This window comes from Anas acuta, chromosome 20 (assembly GCF_963932015.1).
Source record: "Anas acuta chromosome 20, bAnaAcu1.1, whole genome shotgun sequence".
NCBI classification, from domain to species: Eukaryota; Metazoa; Chordata; class Aves; order Anseriformes; family Anatidae; genus Anas; species Anas acuta.
The window spans coordinates 7,240,975-7,260,770 of NC_088998.1; the positions used below are offsets into that span (position 1 = coordinate 7,240,975).

Genomic DNA, 19,796 nt, shown 5'->3' on the forward strand with positions numbered 1-19,796 from the left:
TTTTATCCTCTGACTTCACTGCAGGCGGGTTGTAAGAGGTTCCTGTGGTCAGAGCACAAAGTGCTTTGGTCTTTCTGAAAAGTCACAGGCTAAACTTTTAGCTTCATAGAAGTCCTTCCACGACCGGTGCATCTCTTAGGCGAGATGGCTCTGGAATGTGATACTTTAAGAAAACTGAACTGAGTTAACTCACCAAGTCCTTTCCTGATCTTGGTGTACATGTCCCTGGGTCTGAAGTGGGACTTTGTGTGAAATCAGCTGGCTGCTCGTCTACTCCAGCGTGCAGTTGCAAATGTCCCTTGCCAAATGTTGGTCTTGTTCTGCCCAATTTAATGTCTTCCAGAAGGAAAACCAAAAGATACAGCCCCCACCCGCTGGTAATGCTGCCCCATTGCAGTCTGTACCATCTCCATGGTTTTGAGCCTTCATTATGCAGCTCTCACTCAGCACACTTTTATTTAAAGCAGAGCTAAAAGTAGAACTGAATAGCTGACGTTCCCGGCCGTGCTGTGTGATGCAGGATTACTGGGAAGGATGGGACAGGAAGAGGCAGGCTGCTAGTGCCGGGCAATTTGTGCTCCTTTACTTGCACAGAACTGTGCAACTTAGTCTAAAAAAAAAAACCTGAATTAAACCAAGGAATACAAGCTTGCTGAAGTGAGAAGTTCTGTTCTGTTTTACTTGCTTTTATTTATTTTTTTTTTTAATGCCCAGAAATGATGCGGTTCAGTTTGCTGTGGCTGTTGCCACTACCAGACAAACCATTGCTGCTAGGTTCTTGCAGTGTCCTGGTGCCGATTGCTTTCCCGGAGCCATCTCCATATTGCAGAGCCATCTGTTTCCCTTACTGTCCAAGCATTAGGCTCAGTAGTATAAATTACTAACTGCTCCGTGGCTTTTGATTGTTCCCGCTTGCTTAGCGTGCCAGGAGCGAGACTTTGGCTCTTTCAGCATCATTTATAAGTTTTACTTGCTCTTTTATTTTTTTTTTGTACTGCCTCAGGCAAAAACCTGCAGTTGAATGAATTGTTCATTGTTTGTATCCCTAAATCGTTGGCTTGATAAAATAAACTTTGGGAGGTATGTAGGTAGTGTCCTCATTTACAAAAGACTTTGTAGCGAGAGTAATAGAAACATGTTAAAACGTTCTGTGGACTTTTTGTTGTTTTGTTTGTTTTTTTTTTTTGTTTAACAAAAATCAGAAAGTGGGATTTTTGCTTCTGCCAAGTCTCCTAAATCAGTGGGATGCTTCAGAGTTTTCCATCCCAGGATAGAGGGCCTGTTCTGATAACACACCACACAATGAATTGAACAGCAAGGAGGACAGTTCTTCCCTCTGTGTGTTTCGGATCCAGTGCCTGACAGCTGCGAGACCTTTGGGTCCCTGGAGCATCCAACACCTCCTGAGCTGCTGCTGCTGTTTGAGTCAGTGCACGAGGTATGGGAGTGGGGCACAGGGCTGCCGCCCTTCTGCAGGGGTCAGGCTTTTGTCAAGAGACCAAGTAATTCAAATAATTTTTTTAATCTCGATTTCACCCCCTCCCCTCTACGCCGGTAATGGGAAAAAAAAAAAAAACATAAAAATGAGAAAAAGACCAGCGGTGTCTGTTTGTTCTGACCAAGGTACCATCATGGCTTGTAGGCAGTTGTGCCTTCAGTAGAAAAGGGAGCAGTAGCTGAAATGATCACAGAAGTTGGTCGTATGGCTTGATGGAGGAAACGCAAGGCTCAGACAGGTGAAGGTGTACAGAAGATTACCTATTCCAATCCCATCTTATTATTTAGTGTATAGTACTGCGGTCATTAGCACCCCTAATTTACCTTCCAGTAAATACTCCAAGTAAGCCACCGTGGCCAGCCATGCTAAATTTCTATTCCTTTTTTTACGATGGTCGCCTGAAGCAATACATTAATGTTTGCAATTTTTATTTCATTAATAATGAAGCCCACAGAGCAGCGGGAGGGCTGTTTGCTTGCTGCCTTAAACAGGGGTGCGGAGGAGCTGTTGTTTTGTGACCCTTGGAGATTGGCTTAGTGATTAGCAGGAGGATATAGAAAGAAGGTACGTCCAGATATAGATGGAGCTGAAATGTCTGCGGGTTAGATGGTTGACAGGTAAGGGGTAATGGTGTTATTGAAGAGTGCCTGCAGGACAGCTGAGGCGTGAAGAGTCAAATGTATGCCAACCTCTTTTGAAATCCATAAAAATTAATCATTTAGCTTTTCCTGTGGTTTTAACTCAGTCCCACAGCAACTTAAAAGCAGCTCAGTCTCCAAGTTAAAGCTCTTTTGATAACACCAGTGCAAATTCCTAGTTAAACAAGGAATTTGTAGTGTTTATTGTTTCCAAAGTGCAACGTTTCAATTCTCCCGTGGCAATTAGTTCTGTGAATATCCTAGGGCTTGGAGGGGGGGCGTTTGTGCTGAATAGTAGCAGCTGCGAGTCTGCTCTTCAGAAACTTGGGGTTGGCCCCGAGTATCATCGTCTCTCCCTCCTCTCTCCCTATTTTGCATCCAGTAAAGAGAAGCATATGCTTTCTTGCATCAGATACATTGGTGTTACCTTGTGAAGCATGACAAGGTCAGGCGTTTGTATGGCAAAAGCGGAAATCTCAAATTATCTTTGAGCTATCTCAGGCCTGCTTTTTTTCTGTGATGTATGAAAGATTTCCATGATGCACACGGTTAAATTTCCATTCATGTAGGTATGCATGTGTTGATGCTACATTGCTGTTCCTGAAATTGGTACTGTTATATTATTAATATTGCAGATCATGCCAAGGAGGTGTCTTGAATTTAATATACAACATAAGAAGCCTTGCCTACCGAGTATGAAAATCTTAAATTGGAACTGAAGATGCTATAAAAATTTAAAGGCGACAAGGTCAGCCTGAAAATTGCATATTTTAAAAGCAGAAAATCATCTATTTTTAACAATAAATTTTCTTACCTGTTAGTACCTTTTCTAATAACACTTTCAGTTTTTAAACCTTGAAAATGGTTTTAAGCCTTATTTTAATTGTACAACTATTTGGTTACCATTTGTTCAGGTGCCTGTTAAATCTGTGCTCTCTGGTTGCGAGATGAGAACTGATTAAAAGCATTTGGGTTCATGTGCTCCCTCTGTATGATCAAACCACTTCAATTTATACCTCTCACAAAAGAAAAGGTAACGGATGAGTCGCTTGTTTTGTACCAGCATCTTTACAGGGTTGAGATGGAGGTAACAGGCTTCTTCATTTTAGCACGGAAATGTGATATATATTTGAATATATATATTTGATATATATTCGTTTCATATTTGAAAATGGAAGCTTATTCAGACTGCAGTGATGAGGTGCTTGGTGTAAACGCTCATGGTAATGAAGCACTGGAGAGAGAGAGTATGAGTTTTCCTTCCTTGGAAGACTTCAGTGGTGAGCACATCTTTTTTTCTAGCTATGTTGGCTAAATTCTAAAGACAGAAGTAGCTTAAGTTAGGAAAGAAGCAAGACCAAATGTTCACAAAGGTTCTTTTAGATTGACTTAATATTGCCTCGGAAACTTGTGCCAGAGTCGACTCCAACTGTCCAGGATCTGACCCATAGTGCAGTTCATTCTTGTCCCTGCTGGACTCACTAACTATATGCCTTCTGATTTGAGGACTTAAAACGTGAAGGGTCAGTATCCATGAGAACATGCTGTCCTCCAAAGCATGGAACTTAACTGAGATTCTGGACTTTCAAATTTTTAACATATTTTCAGTGTATAGGTAGCAAGATCTGCTTCGATGCTGATTAATGGCTAGCTGAGACATAAAGTAATGGTGAAATGCTGCTGACCACTCCTTTATTTCAAGTGGTAGAAGGGATGTAAAGATTTCAGTCTTGCTCATGACCCAACATAAAGACTCTTTGGGCTGCTTTGAAGAAAGAATTGCTGAGCACCTGCCCGCTGCTGTTCTCTGTAGGAACCCTACACCACTTTACTCCCAGTGTGAGTGGAGTAAGAATTCTGAAGGCAAATTTAACAATATTTATAAAATAAGATAAAGCAGGAAAACATATAGAAGGCATCTGAGAAGATAAGTGTGGGCACTGTGAGGAATACTGTAAATAACATTTTGTGCATGAAAACGGGTGCTGAATAACTGCCTGTTTCACCCATGCAATCCTGCAGGCAGTGGTAACTTGAGGTCCTTTGGAAAAAAGTGTGTCATCAGTCTGAATCCTCACCAGAAGCAGACTGATTTGGATTGCATGGGCAATATCAAGTCAAGCATTTCGTAGTTATTGAATGCTTCATTTGTAACCTTAATGATTTTGAATGTAGCGTTCTTAGCACATATAACAATACATGAAAAATCACTTCTCTCTTCCTGTATGTTAGCCTTTAAATATGAAACGTTTCTTGGGTCAGCACAAAAGCTCAGATCCCACTATAAAGGGTGTGCTGTAAATGCCTAGATAAATACAATAAAAACCTTTCTGGAGGGGGTTTCTTCCTTTTGGTGCCAGTGAGAGAGGGGTAAATAAAATAATTGACATGCCCTTTTAGCTGTCAACCAAGTTTCGTGTGGCATGTCTTTCCTTTGGCATGCATATAGCAGCAGCGCGTTTTAGCACCTCGCCTACAGCATCCACCTCCTGACAGCAACACTTGCCAATAGAAAAGCATTCGGCACTTCATTATTTCTACAACCTGAGTGCATTTGCAAATTAATTGATGTGTGGGAGGAAAGGCATCTGCTATTGTAGAAGCCCTGAACTATTGCAGTGAAACTAGAAATAAACTGGTTAGCTGGAGTGAGCTGGTATGCTGTTGCAGGTGTTGAAGCCTCCACTGAAGTGGTGTCCTGACCATTCTTATTGCTGTCTTTGATATATTTTACTTCTTTTTAAAAAGGAAAACTGCTCACTGAACAATAAACTTGGAAACAAATAGCATGCTAGAGATAATAGATAGTACCATGTATACTTATGTAGGGGTAGTTAGCAAGTGGTTTTATATTTCTTGCTGGCTCAGCACCAAGAGAGTTTTAATTAGGCCTGTAATGAATGACTAGGAGCATTTTAAAGGCTATTAATCTTGTGGTATGATTGAGTTAATTACAATATCATTATAAGCTCCCATGAAAATAATACAAAGTGTATTCCATTTGTTTTAATCCTAAAGATCTTTGTGAGGTTCCACGAGCTTCATCTGAAATACTCCTACTAAAATCTTCTACGCTGACAGAGAAAACTGTAAAACCACTTTCTGTTGCATTCCACCAAATGTTTCTGCTCAGTGCATCATCCATCCTGTTCCCATTTTGGGGCTTTCCAAGCTGCTGCTGTACCTGCAAACTGTGGGGAACTTCTGCACTGGAGCTTGTCTCCTTTAGTTTGTATTGCACGCTGTAGTATTTCCTTGTTTTTCTGATTTCTGGTCGCTTAGCTTACCCGAGTGTGGAAGATGAGAATGTGATCTATTTTCAGAAATAAAGATTACAGCAGCTTTTGAACTGTTACTCTTTGTGCTGCGGTTTAAAAAAAAAAAAAAAGTGTAGCAAAAGAGGTGTTTTTGCAAAGCATATGGCTTTTACACTAGTTCAGACTGCAGTAAGTTTTGGATTTGGTTGTAAAACAACTCTCTGCTTTTTGCACTCTCTAGTCAGAGTGTGACATCTTCAACAGATGGACAGATAAACTTTCCATAATCCATGCCTTTCCTTTCAGAAGAGGAGATGAGATTCTCATTTGTAAAAGTTGTTGAGGAAAACCTCATCTGTATAAGTCTGTTGTATGCTCAGATGTCAGGGTGTGAAAATTGGATGGATCCGCAGCTAAGCACTAGAGTTACTGATATTTTTGGGGCTCTTTCTGCTGCTGCAAAGTCAGCCCTGCCTTTGCATGTACTTCAAGCATTATGGATCATTTGCTTTATCTATTTTCAGAACCCTGTGCTTAATTGTGGAACAAGCACGTTATTCAAATCCACTTTCTCCCCGTTTTGGCTAACCTGTGGTCTTGTTTGCTTCGTGTAACTCTGCGTTATCAGGATTGGTTTGGTTTAGTATTTTGAATTCTGCCATCAGGAGTCATTTCCAACCTTAATTAACCCTGCTAGGGTGGAAGAACCGCCTTTTTTCTTTCAGTAACTTTTCTGGTCACACTTCTATATATTCCATCCTCTTGACTATTACAGATTTTGTAAATAGTTTAGAAATGCCAGCCAGTGATGTATGAGCCTCTTTAACATTTCTTTGATTTATGTGCACTGTGCAAAAAAAAAAGCAGAGGAAGCATATTATTCTGGAGAAAATGTTGCCAGTCTTCAGTTTTTTCAGTCTTAGTTAAAAGCTACACTTTTATCAATCAAACCTGATAGTTTCTGTTTGCAGTCCTAAAACCATAACTTAACTCTTTGAAGTCTAAAGAAATAATTTGACCGAGATTTTTCTAAGCACCTAGTTTTTCAATGCTCAGCTTGGAATTTCTTTTAAACTGATTTTTTCAAAAGTAGAATTTTACATGTAGTACAGTCTGATCATCTAAAAGTAGAGACATTCAAAAATCACTGAAGGTGGGGAGTTTGATTTTTTTTTTTTTTTAACAAAGTTTGGTCATATTTCAATATTTTTAATAGCACATTGCGCAAATTGATGTAGTAAAATCCATTTTGATGCCTAGTGCACTGGAATTGCTGCATCACCCAGACAGAAGTCAATGTGAGGTTGAAAACCAGGATTCAAATATGTGTTGTTCATTTTTGAACACAGAAAACTGGAGTAAGGACAGAAAAACTCATTTTAATTACTCCATGGCAAAACCAAAACAGTTTCAGATTTTGTTGGCCATTACATTTCAACATTCTGCTTGTGAGTGCCTTAGTTGTGGTCATCTCCAGGAAGATTCTAGATGTGTCCATTCTGGGTTGAGTGTGATGCTATAAAGGGACAAAATGTGCCATTTCCTTTCAACATTGATACTCTGGAATGCGGCAGATCCAAGGCTTGCACCTGCCTATGGTGATTGTGAGGTTTGCCTGTGTGAAAATCCGTGGTGTTAGTAGGGATGGGGTGGGAATCTCAGTTATCTTTAATTGCATATAACTGACCTGGACTGGTTGTTCTTTTGTCTGAGTGCTTTCTGTGGGTTAGCTTATGATGCCTTGAAAGGAGTATAAGTTAAACTGGTCATAAATACTCTAAAGCTATAGCAGGAGTGTTCATATAGGGAAATAGGCTGCATACGCTGTTCTAGATCTTAACTGTTGCTTATAACTTTTATTAGTTGTCCTTGCTAGCTGGCAGGAAATTGGCTTTCCCAGCAACGTTGCGTCGTGATGCCTACGAGATGTAAAGAAAGACAGGTTCGTGTTTGGCGTGCTAAGAATGAACGAGAAAACTGAGCAAAAAAATCAAGAGGAGAGGCAGCTTTTTTCTTCTCTCCTTTTCTACTTTTATGTATTAGCAAAAGTAACCATTTAAGCAAGAATTACCTCCTGCTTTGGCAAGTTCAGCCAGAACAGCTTAAAGAGTATTCACACAACCCCTTCTGCTGCTGTGGAAGTGTGATAATCCGCTGTAGAAGTGAGCAGTAACATCTGGCGCAGCTTTGCAGAGCGCATCCATCTGCCTGTGGCATACCTGTGTCAGGATGAACTATAAGCTGGAGTTCAGCTCTTCGAGCACAACTTCCTCAGGAAGGCCACGAGAGACTGCATGAAGCCAGGTTTCAGCCTGCTGGAAGAACAAACAGTGGCTAGGCTGACAGCTGTAGGATACTCGGTATGGGGGTTTGCAAGACTAAATAAATTGTGCATTTTAATTATTGTGCGAGTGACCAAAGCTAAGGAAAGGCACTTAGAAGAAGTTAAAATAATTAAATTCAATGTATTAGGTGAGAACACATGAGTGGTGCTAGTGCAGGGTCATTTCTGCTGCATCGCTCCATCTACTACCAGATGTCCTTCTTGTGTTCTTGGACTGTCTTCCTTCCCTTTGCCTCATTGCACACTTTGGGCTGGTTGGATTTGCATAAGCTGTATACTGACATAGCTGCCACCTGAGCCCCTGACACCAAAGATTTAGTCTGGGGCTTTAGAAGATAAGTTTAGCATCAGAGCAGTGTCTTCAGTCCAGAGTTCTGGTCGTTTTGTAAGGGATCACAGCAGCACTGGGGAAGATACAAATCGTGTCCTTGTTCAGTCCTGAGTTTTAATGTTGGCTTTTCCCTGCTGCAGATTATTTGCCCTATGCAAAGATAGTCTTGTTGTCAAAGAAGAATTTGGGTTTTCTGTTGAATATTGGTCAAGTCCACTTCTTGGGTCTTTAGACTTCAGTGAAATCCATGAAGTGAACACAGGTGTGAGTAGGTGTGACTGTGCCATACAGGATGACACCATGTCTGCACTAGTGGGTTTGGCCACCACTGTACCAGTTACTGTCCTGAACTTGGGGTTACCTGCAAGTACTGTTTGATGATTCCTGAGATTTTATCGTCATTTACAGGCAGAATGCAGTAGAATAATTTTATTCTGCTTTCTGTGATGCTCTTACATGTCTGGGTTGTAGTTACATACCCAGTGAAATGCCAGTTTATTTCCATGTAGTTACATTTCAGGAAATAGTTATTTTCAAAGCCTTCAGAACACCTGTACTTGTTTATAAGCATCTTAAGCTTAAAATAATTCTTCTGAAGAGGTAAATGTTGTATGCAGCCCTAAATTATGATTACTCTGACAGTATCCATTTTAAATACAAAATCCCTTTGAACCTCAGAGCCTTTGGCTGTGCAGTGTCCTTTTGTGTTGACGTTATTCAAAAAGCATGAATATGTCAGTGGTGTAGGTATTAAACGTATTCCAAAACACTTCTTAAAAAAATCAAACCTGAGGAGGAGGAGTGGCTTTTGCAGAGACTTGGAACAGAGCAGCTGATTTTATTGGCAGCGAGGATGCAGATGCTGAAGTTTTGACCAATTTCTTGAAGAAAGTGCCAAATTTGCGCTCTCGGCATGGTAAAAAGCCAAAGACTTGCAAGCAGTATTGGAATGAGGGAACATTGATGCAGTCATTCATCAGCAGAACTTCAATGTTTTTGGAAGAACAGTACGGGATGAACACAGTTTAAGGCTGAAATCTGACACTAATTAAAACAGTGCTGTTAGCAAAAGTATGAATCCAAAGACAATGAAATAAAAGATACAGGGAAGACAAGGCATTAAAATGAGGAAACGTATTGATACTTTTCCTAATATTGCATCATTTATATGCATGTCACAACTTCTTTTTCAATTCCGGAGCCTCAGGTGGAGAGACCTAAGGGGGAAGCAAGCTTGCTCATGCAGAGGCACGTGTAGGTAGGTAGATGTCCACAAAATGCTCCACGTCTGCTGTGTTACCGGCCAGAGGAGGCACTAGCACCGTGCATCTCCCTGCAATGCAAATAAGAGCAGTTGCACGCAAGAGGCTTTTAACAGAAGTGCGAGCTCATTAGTTTCACAGTTTAGTTGGATCAGGGAATTCAGGAAAAGAGGGAATAACTTCTGTATAGGGATATAAGAAAGCACGAAATGGGGGTAGCCTTTGTTCCCATCATGGATGATCAGTATTTGTTAAAATAATCGCGTAAACTAGAAAGTGTTTGGGGGAATAAATGTTTTAAAAAATAAAATGAAATAGAACAAAGTATCCTAATTAAGTTGTAAACTAGAGCAAAAGCACAATGTCTAGCTTTCCTGTTAATTGAAAAGCCTGCAGCCCAGTTCAACAAGAGGAAAAGCAACGCGTAAATAAATTGGAGACTCTGTTCTTTTGGTTTATTGATGCTGTTCTGGCCAAGTTAAGAATTCAGCCATCCGAAAATGATCAAACATTGTTTGGAAAAAAAAGAATTTCCAAACCAGCCTCATTATCTGAGACAAGCTTAAAAAATATCAATTAGGGTAGTGTAATTTCTCACTTGCCTACTTTAGTTTGCAGAGATGAAACTGGGGGAGTGTCCTGCTTGCTTGCTTATTGCTCTTTTCAAAAGAACCACCGGAGTTTTATCGTGATAGACAAATCCCTCGTTAGCCACGAGGGAAAAATAATATAATGATGGGGGGCAAAGAACTGTGCAACTTAAAAGGAAGCAAATGTGCATGCATTTGGCAGTATTGCAGTGAGCTCAGAAAATTCCATGATGAATCAGTATGTCGGCCACTTCTGTAAAATTCCACTTCTCCAAGTGCAAATAATTTCTTTTTAATATTACTTATATTTGAGAAAATGCCTTTCTGTTTACATGTGTGGTCTGTACATATTTAGATAAGAATCTTTGGAAAACATGTCACTGCGGGGTGCAGCGATCACAAACAAAAGTCATCCTTCTGATTTCACTTTTTTTTTAAGCAAACCAACTGGTGCTTAAAAAGCTTTGAATAATGGTAATATGTAAATTTAATGTGCAACTGAGAATTGAGATGATCAATTGTAAATGCTCCAAGTGATTATTTCCCCAACCCACGCCCTAATTTCTGCAGCTTTACGTGGCCTTGTAAGTAAGTGGAGTGTAATGACTTGTTTGGTCAGCAGTCAGCGCAGGCAAAATCTCCAACCCATAAATTATGTAAGCAAAAGACCTTTAGACCAAGCATAATTCTAATAATGAAGCTTTAATTTAAAAAGCTTTGAATTAGCACTGTGTACATGTATGTAGCTTCATGACATACACTGTAGGGTAATAATCTGTCCAGATGATGTATGTATACGTTGAATGAAGGGACCCAAATGTGTTGTGGTTTGAGCCCCTTGGCAGGTAGGCTTAGCAGAATTCTGTCTACTCCAGACTGTAAAGATGATCTGTGCAAGGTAGTGGGATCTTCTGGGGGAAGGAGGAAGTTCTTTGTTTTGGTGGTTTTAGGAGGTGAATGGCCTTGATTCTGATAAGGAAAAAATCACCAGGATAGAATAGGTAGGAGATCCTATGTGATTAACTTTTGAAAAATTCACTTTTGGAATTAAACCCAGTCTGTAATTCTCTAATAAGCTTTTTTTTTTTTTCAAAGTAGTTCATGTTAAAGCCAAAGACATGTTATGTGAATGAAGAAATTGCCCTCCTAGCATTTCAACTGCGAGAAAAGTGACTCCTGAGTGCTTTGTTATGATATATTTGACTTTGTGAGGAAGATAGAGCACCATTAATATACGAATGGAGTTTTCATATACTCAGACACTGTGAAAATGTGACTTATGGCACCTGTAAAACATTAGTGGCAATCTTTTCTTTCTGAAAATATAGGCCATGTTGCCATTTAGGAAAAAAAGTGTGAATCTCAAAAATAATGAAAAATAATCCAAGTTCTGTTTTATTTACCTTCAGGTAAAGCTTTTGTATGTATTAAAGTATTATTTTCAGTAGTTTTCTGATGTTGTTAAGAATGAGAGTCTCTTTTGATTTTTAAAATGTGGAATTCACACATCCCTGAAACCACGGTTGAAAGAAAAATATCAGCTATCATGAAACTGTACAAGTTGGCACTGGTGTATATCTTAGCTGCTAACTGATATAAATTGATTTTTTTGTTGTTGTTTTATTTCTTAGTCTTCTGAAATAGATTTTATGCTTCATCTGCATGTATTGGGGGGAAAAAAAGGATCAATCTTGGTGAAATTTTAGAGGAGTATTTCATAAGGAAATAAAGAGTTCAGTGTTGTGTAAACCACCTGGAATTCCCCTGGGCTGAAGGACGTGGATGCCTGCCTCCAAATGCTGGGGCTTCTTCAGTAGCTGATAAAGAAACGATTGACAATACACCTACACCTAGTGCTGCACCAGTACCAGAGTTTAGTGTATGTTTAGCTATTTTATGGATAAAGCTATTGCTGTTTACCAGTCTGATGGTTTAAATGGGCAAAGTAGTCATAGAATCATTGAGGTTGGAAAAGTCAAAAGCAGGTGTTGGGTAACCTCAAAGGGTTTGAGCTCATCTTGGCTTCCCTTGTACCCACGTAAGCTTTTTGGTACCCGTAATATCTTCTGACAGTACGTTTTGTGTGGGTTCCCTGAGCGAAGGTAGTTTGTTTGGAAATAGCATTCTCTTGTCTGTAAGCAAATATTTTGAGGGGACCATTACAATTTTAGCTAAGATTTACTGTCATGGGCAATGCTAGCAGAAAAGGGTATTTATTTTGCAGGAGGAAAAATGCACGGAATGGGACGTTCATTTCATTCTGCATCATACCATTGAATCTCCTGGTGATGTTTTTGATGCTACCGGTGCTACTTTGGCACTACTTTCAGCCTTGTTCTGCTCATCAGAACAAACGATTAATAAAGAATTTCCCAGTCTTTTCAGTTAATACCCCTCTGCCCCCAAAAAGGAGCGTGTTCAGTGCAGTACTGCTTGTGATGCTTTAATAATGTATAAATCAAGCTGGACAGAAGCTGCCTGTCAGTTTTATTAACTTTGACCTTTTCTCCCATTATAAGGCTGGTTTGGTAAATATTTAATGGGCCCTTATAGATTTTGACAGTTGGATCTGCATTCTTGGAAGCAGAGGTAGATTATGTATAAATACTTATAATTAATAAAAATGGCTTAATCACTAGGAGTCAGCCTTCAAGGACAGGATTGTTTTTTAGAATATATTTATTTTTAATTCCTATTTTTCTCGTGCCTGACCGCGAAATGTCAGGCTAGCCAGGAGGTTAGGAAATGTTTTCCAAAGGTTACATTTAAAATTCATCTATGATTAGCACCTGTGATTACGTCTGTCTTTGAGCGAGTGACCACACGGTGTTATTTGCTTGGAGTACCTGTCAATGTCGTTCTGAGCAGAGGACGTAACGGGGTGGTGTCACCAGCACGGGATGGCTGAAGGAGCGCTGCTGTAACGAGATGCAAGAAATAAAGGGAAGGGCACAATGCTGGAGTCAGAGGGGCCTTCTGCCAGAGCTGTCTTCCCCTTTATCTCCCCGCGTATTGCTCTCGCTGCACATTCCGGTGGTGAAGATTGAAAACTAAGCCCTTGACACTTTGAAACATCGCCTTTCAAAAGTGTGCTGTCCATTGCTCTCATTGATTTTCTGCATTCCAGAAATCTGTAGGAGAAAAACAAATTCGTGCAAAATTCATTGGTCTAAAATGAGCTGTTGGGGCAATAAACCAGCCCTGCCCTTGGCGGCTGAGTGCCATTCTCTTCCTGTTAGCCATGCCATGCATCCTCGTGCCCTGCCATGGCTGAGATCACATAGCAAAGCAGCCATCTAAGCCAGGGGCCTGGTAGAAAGAAAGCCTTTGGGTTGCCCTAAATATTGGTATTTGGGACAGATTGACTCACTGGATAGCTTCACTCATTTTAATCCCTGTTTTCAGGTAGATGGCTTTACCAAGCTGTTTCCTTCATTTTCGGTCAGTACCCCCCAGAACAGCTTTGCCCAAGACCACTTCGTTTTCTGAACGTTTGTAAGTCCCACTTTCATATCCAGCGTTTTTTTTGTACAAGGATCATGGGATGGGTGTTGGTACTGTTAAACAGGTCACCTTCTTCAGAACAAATCTGTGGAGTGATGGAAGGGGCTGCATTTGTCTGACACTGCATCGTGAGCTTCTGCGCCCACCTTCCTGCTCCAAACGGGGAGCTGAAAGCGTGCAGAGGTGAACTTGGAACTTGTTGCACTTGAAGCTGGTTGCAGGACAGACGCAGTGTTTTGGCTGTTTTTAGATCTAAGCAGTGAGAATGTGCTCCAAAACTTGTAAATTCACGTATGTCCTTCATAAATTTGTTTTTTTATTGGCAATTAAAATAAAAGGTTAGAGGAGAAAGCTACTGAATGTGAATCTTTCTTCTGCGATGCTAGTGAAATGTGTGAGTAGGTATTTCAAAGGCTAGGTTTTTCTTTAGAGGGCAGAAACTTCTTTGTGAATGTTGCGTATTTTTGTTTAAGAAAAAAAAAAGAATGTTATTTTTAAAAAATGTTTATACAGTGAAAGGGTCAAACCTCTCTTCCTCTTACCTTCCTTTAGATAGTTTGGATGCTTGATCCCTTGAGAGGAGGAGCTGTCTAAATGTTTAAAAGCAAGTCCAAGCTTCAGGAGAGTTAGGACTTGAGAAAGTCTTTGATTCATCATCTTATTTTCCCTATGGCATAATTTCCTTGTAATATCTATTTTACAACAAGCTGTTTTTATATGCTTTTGTTCATATCATCTTCTATCCAAGCAATACATGAAATAGCATACATTAGCTTGCCGGCTGTAATTTTAATAAGGTGGTACAGATTGTAGAGGTCTGACACAGAGTGCTGCAGTGGTGTATATTTTAATGTTTTTCTTTTTTTTCTTTATTATTATCCAGTTGCAGTACCATGCAGGGCTAGCATCTGGCCTTTTGAATCAGCAGTCTTTGAAGCGGTCAGCCAACCAGATGGGAGTATCTGCAAAACGCAGACCCAAAGCCCAGCCAACGACTCTCGTCTTACCCCCTCAGTAAGTAATGGACTATTTTGAAGGGCTTGCATGGTAGGGTGGGGTTATTTTTAACTTCTTATTGTAATTATTTTTATTAAAAAATCGATAATAACGAAAATGTTGTGGTTGCATTTTTGTTTCCTGTTGGGTGGGTGGGGTGCCCTATGAAATATTTTGCTTCTTCTACTTTTGGAGGCACTCTGATAACAGAAAAGTTGCAAGGATTCTTCTTCATAACAGGGCATATAAGTTTTTACAACACAAGATTGTCATTGAGGAATGATGTTCCCTTGATTAGTATGACTTGGAGCTTCAAGTAGCACTTTTCTGAAGGTCCTAAAAGGCTGAAGCCAAAAAGTCTTTGGTGTGAGTACTTTCTTGACAAATGTCTGTTCTGAGTCCATCTGTTCACCATATGTTAATTTTGCATTGGATCTAAACCTCTTTTACAGGTGACAAGCAATTATGAGGACACTTAGAAACTGTTTGAGGACATAGAGTATCAACACTTTAGGCGGTCTGTGTACTGATGCCAAAAACACAGAGCTGTCCACAACTAAACTTAAAAAATTAATAAACTGCTTGAAATATTTAGTTGCATATAAGAAAATGATTATTATGTAGAAAATGAAGTGCTAAGCAATTATTCATTGTACTGAGCATATTTGTAGTGTGTGGAAGCTGCGTGTTTTTTCACAGAACAAGAGTCACTGATGTCTAAACACTATGCTACTAAAAACTTGGTCATAATGATAAAAGTCCTTGTTGTCACTGGAGTCCACAGGGCGAAGTTGATGAAGGAATCAAAAGGAGGGTAGATTTTATTTTCTTATATGAAATGATAACAGATCCCAGTAAACAGAACTCTCCCCTTGTATATTAACTTTAAAGGGTTGCTAATTCAGGAATCCATAAAATGTTCTGTTGCTTTACTGATACATCAATGGAACAGGAACGGTTAGAAGGGCAGCTGTAGCAGAACCACAGGTTTGCAAAACAGATGCTTTTTCTGTTACGTTTGTGAAAGAACAGTGGGGGATTGTGACAAACTTTGGTTCAATAATTGTTTTCTTTGTTGGGGTGTCAAGTTTTGAGCTTAAAATTTCTGTGATTGAAGTCTGTAAACTAGAGCACTGTGATACCAGTTGTCACGGGCTTTATTCAGAGGCCTTAAAATAAAACCATATTTATCATGGTTTCCCCAGTTACTAGTGGTACTAATAATGAGTGAGAAAGAGCTGGCTTACACTTTTGCATATAAAAGTCTGTACCTGTATATTCTATGTCATGAACAAACAACAACAAAAAAACACTGAAGAGTTTCAGCTGCATAAATCTTAATATGGGGTGTGTGGTATACAAATTTAAAAGTATTGTATGTCTTTTTATCTGCAGGTAATTTTTGCTTTTCATTCAATGCTGCCTTTATATACAATTTGGAGATAGAATTAAATTTGAACACAGTAACTAAAATTTGGCTAGTCTTTGAATTATATTTTAGTATATTATCACCATTTCCAGCATTATTCACAGTGAAAATATGTTTGTACTGAGCTGAGCCCTTTATCTATCCCTGGTTTCTTGTTCTCTGACTTCTTTGACCTTTCTGTTTTTGTTCTTATTTGCTATCATTGTGTGTCCTAAAAGAGAAAAATAGTTATATTAAGTCAAATCATATAGCAGTTGAGCTCAATACCATGTCTCTAACACAAGGCAGAGGCAGATTATGAAAAGACTTATGAAAATAGACTTATGAAAAAGTGTTCTGGGGAAAAAAAAAGGTATGGCAAATGGGATTTTAACATCTTGATTTTGCTATAGTTTCATGCAAATAATGATGAATAATTCTGTGATATTCTTTTATTCATTCTCTTTAAAATGCAAAGGAAGAAAACATTCAGGTACAGAACTATGTATCTCCTTGAAAGGGCATCTTAGGGAAAAAGGTGGACTTTTTTGACTTCAACACAAATTTTCCCGTGGCAATTCAGGAATTTTATTTTATTTTTTAAAGCTTTATTGATTAGGCAGGAAAGGGGTAACTATTTTTTGTCTCTTTTGCTTTGATTTATGCTAATAAAATAAAGTTCAGTGACAAGTCTTCAGGCTGAGTAACAATGTGCTATGAGTCAAGCATATATTAAATGTTGTTCAGAACAACTATATTACCTAGAGCTTTTCTTAAACATAAGTAGAGAAAACTGGCTATGTACCAAGACGTCATTTTAGGATTGGAGGAAATAGCAGCACTGCAGTAATCCTTTTCAGTCAGTAAAGAAATGCAGGAAACACTCTTGCTCAGGAGGTAACAATGATTTGGACAAAGTATCTTCAAAAACCTCTTTATTTCGATGCTGATTCTGGATACGTATGCTTTGATATCTAATGGCTTTATTTTAGTCACATCAGAGAGCACGCTACTGAAGTTTTTATTTATTTTCCTGTTTCTTGAAGAAACTGCGTAGGTAACTTGTGCTATTGGTATTCATACCTGCTGTATTCTAAATGGTGATGCAATCTGAGCAGTTACCTTGCTAACCCTCTCTTTGGTCTCCGTTGTTATGGTGAGACTTGAGTTTTATCCCCCATGCTGAGTATTGCCAACTGGTATGTCTTGGAAGAGTGGGGATGCAAAACTTGATTATTGTCTTGTCGACTCCTTATTCACTTGAGGCCTTGGTTTTTCTCCTTGATCTTTTTCTTCTCCTTTCCTCTGCAAAATACCTATTAAGAAAATATATATAACATAAAAAACTTCAGCCTGTCTTACATGCTAAGCAATTTCTTCCTACCTTCTGCTTGCAGAAGGAGCTAGAGAAGGGGTTTTGCTAATGGCCAAACTGATGCTCAGTAGTCCTGCTCGTTTGTCCCTTGTCAGTCTTAGGCCATCTTTTGATATGCTCTGATTTGGGAGTGAGAAGCTCTATGTTATCACTAGTAGATACCTGTAACAGCAGCAGCAATTTTGTATAAGATACTTTTTAAAATGGAAGGTCTCTGTCCTATGTGACTGCTCTCAGTAAAATTTCCATTTTCTCACTGTTTTTATAATCTGAGGGCTTCTGAGGGTGCCGGATTGAAACAGGCAGCTTAGCACATCAGGTGGCATCTCTCACCTGATTTTGCTGCATCTCAGTTTTGAAAAGAGGCCTTTTGGTGCTCCTGTTTGCTTTTCAGTATTGGTTTCCACTGGCTCTGAAAGTGCAGAATACTGGCTTGCTCTGTATCGCGTTTCTAGCCAAGTGTATCTGTATGAGAAAGTGACTAACTGCTGGCTGCTTTCTCTTCTTGCTTTGTCCCTCCTTCTGTCTTCTATTAACAAGACATCTCCCTGTACTTGCTAATAGATGCGTTCCCTCACATGCTTCTCATCTGGCTGCTGCTTCCTTCCTTCTGGTACAGAATCGCGGAGCAGCGTGTGCTGAAGTGCTGAAAGCTGTCAGCTCCTTCCAAGTGACTAGGGAAGCGTATACATGCAACACTTCGGGAAGCCAGCATGGCTTATTTTTGGGGGGTCTGAGCTGGGGATGGAGTGGGTTTGCTTTATTTTATTTATTAAAAAAAAAAAAAAAAGATTCTTAGGTTTAGTGGTTTTTTTTGTTTGTTTGTTTTTATCCCCCTTGAAATATATTCATTGATGCGGGTAATTAATCTTGTATTATTCTACAGTAAGTGTCTGAAAAGCAAATTCCTGCTGGTGATGTCGGCTCCCTGAGCCCTGCAGGAGCTGAGCACTGTGCCCTAAGCATTCCAGGAGGGCCAGGAGCAGCGAGCCCATGCAGGTCCCTGCCAGCACGTGTCCCTGCCAGCTGCCACCCCGCTGAGAGCCTGGCAGGCTCGGCTGTGACACCATGCTGCTGAGAAATGACAGCAGCAAACCACTGCGAGGTGAGGAGGAGGAGAGAAAAGAGGAAGCGCAGGACGTTGGCTTTGTGCTCTTGCAGTTGTATTTGTTGGCACACACACAGGAGAGTCAGTTAGTATTAATGGGAATTTTTAGGGGTCTCAGCTGAAAACCCTGGGACTCTGATAGCTCTGTGGCATGGGGTATTCGCGGTGTTCCCAAATTAATCATCTGCCTTCCCTGCCTGGAAGGAAGTTGCCAGAACAAGAACTTGCTCACCACTATAAGTACTGAGACTCTTGCCCTTTATGGTGCTTTCTAGGGTCATTTGTTGTGACATTTGTAGTTTTGCAGAAATAAAGACACTATAAACAATAAACAATTGCAAGTCTGCTGCTTGTTTGACAACTTCAAGCTCAGTGGATAGAGAGGCTTGAGTAAAAATGAGTCCAATTTTTTGTTTTAGGACACTTCAACTTGTCTTGTAAATCTCGTGTGCTCTGATGGATTTCCTAACTTGACAGTGAAAACATTTTAATAGATTGAGTAAAAATCTTTGTGAATTTAAACGGTATTGCTAGAAGCAGACCAACAAAATTACTTTTCCTTTTTTTTTTTTTTTAAAAAAAAAAAGACATGCTGCCCATAGTGCTGTTGTAGATAAATGAGCAACAAAAAGCCATGAAGATAATTTTTCTTTTAGAAGGGAATAAGGACTTGAGGATAGAGTGCTGGGTAGGGACTCGGGAGGGCTGGTTTTTTAGTGGTGTAATACCAGTTTTGTATAGTCTCGAGGTGCCATGTAACAAAATTCTGTTCCCACATCATGTATCCACAGAATGCAGAGTCTTAAGCACTGACTTCTTCCATCTTTCTGGTTGTGTAAAGTGGCTGGATTAATAAGAAATCTTCTGTCAAGATTGCTTCCACGATTTATTGTACCAAACTCCCATGCTGTCATCTTTTGATGGCTCCCATTCCCTTTCTTTTTCTAGAGAAGATGGGTATATTCAAAAGAAGTTCGTACTTGCTTTGGAGCTACTTTACCAGAAGATGCTCTTCAGTGAGCAGTCTCCTTTAGGAGCTTGTTTACAGGCTCAGCAGATACGTGTTCATCTGGATGTAGAAAATAAACTTACAAATATACCAAGCTCTGTTTATTGTAGCTTGGTTCAATACTAGCATTGTCAGAAGCGTTGATTTTTCATACTATTAATGCCCTATCAGATTTAATAATTCTTCCATACAAGTGTCATTACAAGAATCTGTTTTATTTGTTAAGAGCCTTCTTCAAGACATATCAGGTGAGTCTCGAGGAAGATCTGTAACTAAAATAGTAATGTAGTAGTCAAAGAAATGCCTGACTTAAACGGTTAACTGCAAGGTATTTGTGTATATGTATATGAACTATATACTCAGTCATTGGATGTGCCAAAATAAATTATTTGGAACTCAACTTGTGTAAATTATCATTTCTACATTAAGAAAAATCCAGATGAGCCCTTTGCCAAGAATTTTTGAAGGAAAAGGTT

The 19,796-nt window shown here is 39.6% G+C and overlaps 1 protein-coding gene across 2 annotated transcripts in view; it reads left to right on the forward strand.

Moving 5' to 3' along the window:
* The window catches only part of MED27 (mediator complex subunit 27), a 140,402-nt gene that overhangs the window by 66,853 nt on the left and 53,753 nt on the right, over positions 1 to 19,796 (forward strand). For both annotated transcript variants that reach the window (XM_068657009.1, XM_068657008.1), the window contains exon 3: positions 14,308 to 14,438. In XM_068657009.1, the coding sequence (XP_068513110.1) occupies positions 14,308 to 14,438 (131 nt within the window). The remainder of the gene's footprint in view (positions 1 to 14,307; positions 14,439 to 19,796) is intronic.